At 61.3% G+C, this 2,994-nt stretch overlaps 1 protein-coding gene across 1 annotated transcript; it reads right to left on the bottom strand.

Annotated features, from left to right (window-relative positions):
- Window positions 1-516: 516 nt before the first annotated feature.
- LBRM_19_0920 (hypothetical protein, unknown function) lies at window positions 517-2,784 on the bottom strand (the record flags this gene model as incomplete). Its single annotated transcript, XM_001564138.1, has 1 exon — window positions 517-2,784. One exon carries the CDS (start codon window positions 2,782-2,784, stop codon window positions 517-519), a length of 2,268 nt encoding a protein of 755 aa, XP_001564188.1.
- Between the last annotated feature and the right edge of the window lie 210 nt (window positions 2,785-2,994).

The raw sequence follows: 2,994 nt of genomic DNA, 5'->3' as shown, positions 1-2,994 counted from the left end.
GAGGTGATTTCTGAGAGCTGGGGGATGAGTGATGGAGCTCCGCGCGACCTTCAGGTGTGGCTGGCGAACGCACACGCACAAGACGCGATAGGGATACGAAAAGGGGGAGCGGAGCATAGCAGCAGCAGGTCAGGTTGTGTAGGCGTCGTTGTCATCTTCTCACAGCTGCACAAAGATGTGTACGCCCGTGCGCCTCTCCCCTTTCCTCAACCAGCCTCACCAGTAGATTATACCTCACAGGCCCACCCACCGACTCTTTTTCTCGATCCCCCAGCCTCGTATAAGGGGACACTGACGCTGCCAGCTTTTCGCGTACCCGTGCTGTGAAACCCCTTCGCCGACCACAAAGTTCAGCGAGTGGTTTCACCACTGCTGGGTCAGCCGCGCGCTTTATTCGATACCCCCCCCCTCAAGCGGCACAGGGCTGCGGCAGTGCTTCACTTTCATTGGAGCCGAAATCACGCGGGAGCTCTGTGGAGCGAGGTAAGGAGACGACAGCTGTTCTGGGGGCGACAATTACATAGATGTGGTGCACACTGGTGTGCTCTCTCCTCCACTGTCGTCTCCGCCGGCATTTACCGGGTCCGACACACCGGACGCCGTGTGGGAGTGAAAGCGGGGGACATCCACGTGAAAATGGAGACCTCGATACTCGCTACTAAACTGCTGCTGCTGGCGCTGCCCTTGCGAACTGGCAGGTGGATAGCTGGGCTGGTTGGACACGGGTGCGAATCCGTAGTCGAGGCTGGTCATGTACGTGCTTATCGCTGCGTGGGTGTTGAGATGCACGTCGCGCATCTCGTCGCGCAGCAGGACACCTAGCTGATGCTGCGGTCCTTTGCCGCCCCCGTGCCACTCACGAGGGCCTGGGTGGCAGGGTTCTTCCTCCATGATGGGTGATCGGGGCGCCACAGCTGGCATCAGCATCCACTTCCCGCACCGCAGGCCGAGGTGCTCCGCGACGGACGGCGGGGTCGGAATTCCGGTAAGAGGAGGGGTGATTGGGGCCGCCGCCGTTGCAATGGAGGCGTTGTTGGCAGAGATGCGAGCCACGGCTGCGTCGAGCGTCTGCTGCGGAGACACCGCAGGAAAACCTTCGCCGCCGTCGTGCCGCTCTAAAGTTGAATTTGGCGCACTACCACGGCTGTTGTACGCAGCGGCAACATCCGCCGCCAGCAGCTGTGCGAGGCGCAAGGCGCTGTGAACGTCATCTCGGTAGTCAGCCAAGAGCGCTTCCCGCTCCTCAGCGGCAAATGCGACCTTGCGGCGGTAGTAGTCGAGCTCCTCTCGCAGCATCGTCTGCTCACGCTTCATGCGATCGCTCTCCTCGACGAGCTTCGCACGCACGCGGCTCGTTTTTAGGAACTCCTCGTAGAGATAGCGGTACCGCGCTTCCGCCTCCTCTATGGTTGGCTTCGACGGCCTCATGCCAGGCGAGCTGCCTTGATCTTCATGGAACGCTGCGTCAGCGCTATCCATGTTGCCCACCGAGGCTGAAGTGTCGTTCCTGTCGCTGGCACAGCTGCCCTTACGGGGGTCCAAGGTCATGGGACGCGAGCGGGTAGATTTCCCAGCGGAGCGCTGTTGTCGTGCCGGCAACTCAGGCTGCTGCTGGGCGAGTGATGGGGAGCTGATCAGAGGCGACAGAGGTGCCGAGGGGCACACTGCTGACGCGCTTCCGCTCACTTTGACCATGAGCGTCGCCAACCTGGGAACGGCGGCACTCAAAGGCGTCGCGGCCGCTCTTGCGGAGGTGTTCGGAGACGGTGCGGTCGTGGTAGAGTGTCCTGACGGGTCGGTCTCGTAAACATGACCCAAAGGAGCAGGCGTCGCAACTGGGCGGCTACACTCTGTCAGTTCAATCTGCATGATGGGTGCGTCGGCACTCGTGTTCGAAGGCCCCGGTGGCGCGGTCGCGCCGAGTGCCGTGCTGACACCAACTGAGACCCCTGTCGGTGAGGGAACCATGCACGACGACTTGCGTATCGCGTTGGATGCATTGATGACGCTGCCGTTCAGGGAAGTGACGGTGCGATTCATAGACGCGAGACTGCTGTTGTTTGTCCACGACGCACCGGCCCCAATATTGCTGCCGAGGTTCATCTCGCCATAGCCTGGCGGTGGTCGGTACTTCGTGCATTCAGGACCCGCTGCACCCGTTGGGGCACCAGGCATGCTGCTGCTTGTACGGCTGTGCTGCGAGAAGGACGGCGGCCCCGTCGTGCTAAAGAAGATCATACCCGCAGGGGAGTCAAGCGTTGTCGTGCCACCCATGGTCAGACTGCTGCTAGCGCCCGCTATCCAGTCTCCCTGATGGCCGCTCATGTGAAGCGGCGGCGGTCGCGGCAGTAGCTGCTGTTGTTGCTCGTATGAGAGTGACGCTGTGCGGCGGTGCATGCCAGTCCCTACGAAGCCGCTGTGGTGATGCGTGCTACCAGCGTAGAGGTTCAGTGGTGGCGGTGCAGGCGATGAGGCACTCCTATCCTCCATCGACTCACAGTACATGCCTGGTGGTATGTGTGTCCCGGGTGTTAGTGTTGGTGGTGGCTGCTGCTGCGATGTATGCACGCTCTGCCGGTTTCCGCTACCCATGGAGGCGTGATGGCTAGAAGTGCTGTGTAAGAAGAAGTGAGGAGGCTCACTATGCCCGACTGTTGTGTTGGACTGCGAGAGAGCGTCAGAGACTAGCGGCGGCGCAATCGGCTGAGCCACAGCTAAGACCGCGTCGTCATCTCCATGCCCGATTCCTTTCGGGCCCCCCTTAGCGCGAGCACGAGGATACATGGAGACGTGTGCGCGTGGGTGGCGGGCGGCAGATTTCAGTGAAACAAACAAGACCCAGAGAACGGCTGATCGTTGTCGCGAGAGTCAGAAAGAGACACTCGAGGCGCCCGATGCAGCGCATGCCACTTTGCAGCCCGTGTGTGTGTGTGTGTGTGTGGGGGGGGGGGGGAGGGGAGAGGGGAGGGGGTGAACGAACACCAAAGAAGAGAA

This window comes from Leishmania braziliensis, chromosome 19 (genome assembly GCF_000002845.2).
Source record: "Leishmania braziliensis MHOM/BR/75/M2904 complete genome, chromosome 19".
In the NCBI taxonomy this organism is placed as follows: domain Eukaryota; phylum Euglenozoa; class Kinetoplastea; order Trypanosomatida; family Trypanosomatidae; genus Leishmania; species Leishmania braziliensis.
The sequence above is the reverse complement of the archived record's forward strand: the minus strand, read 5'-3'. Positions and strand labels throughout refer to the sequence as shown.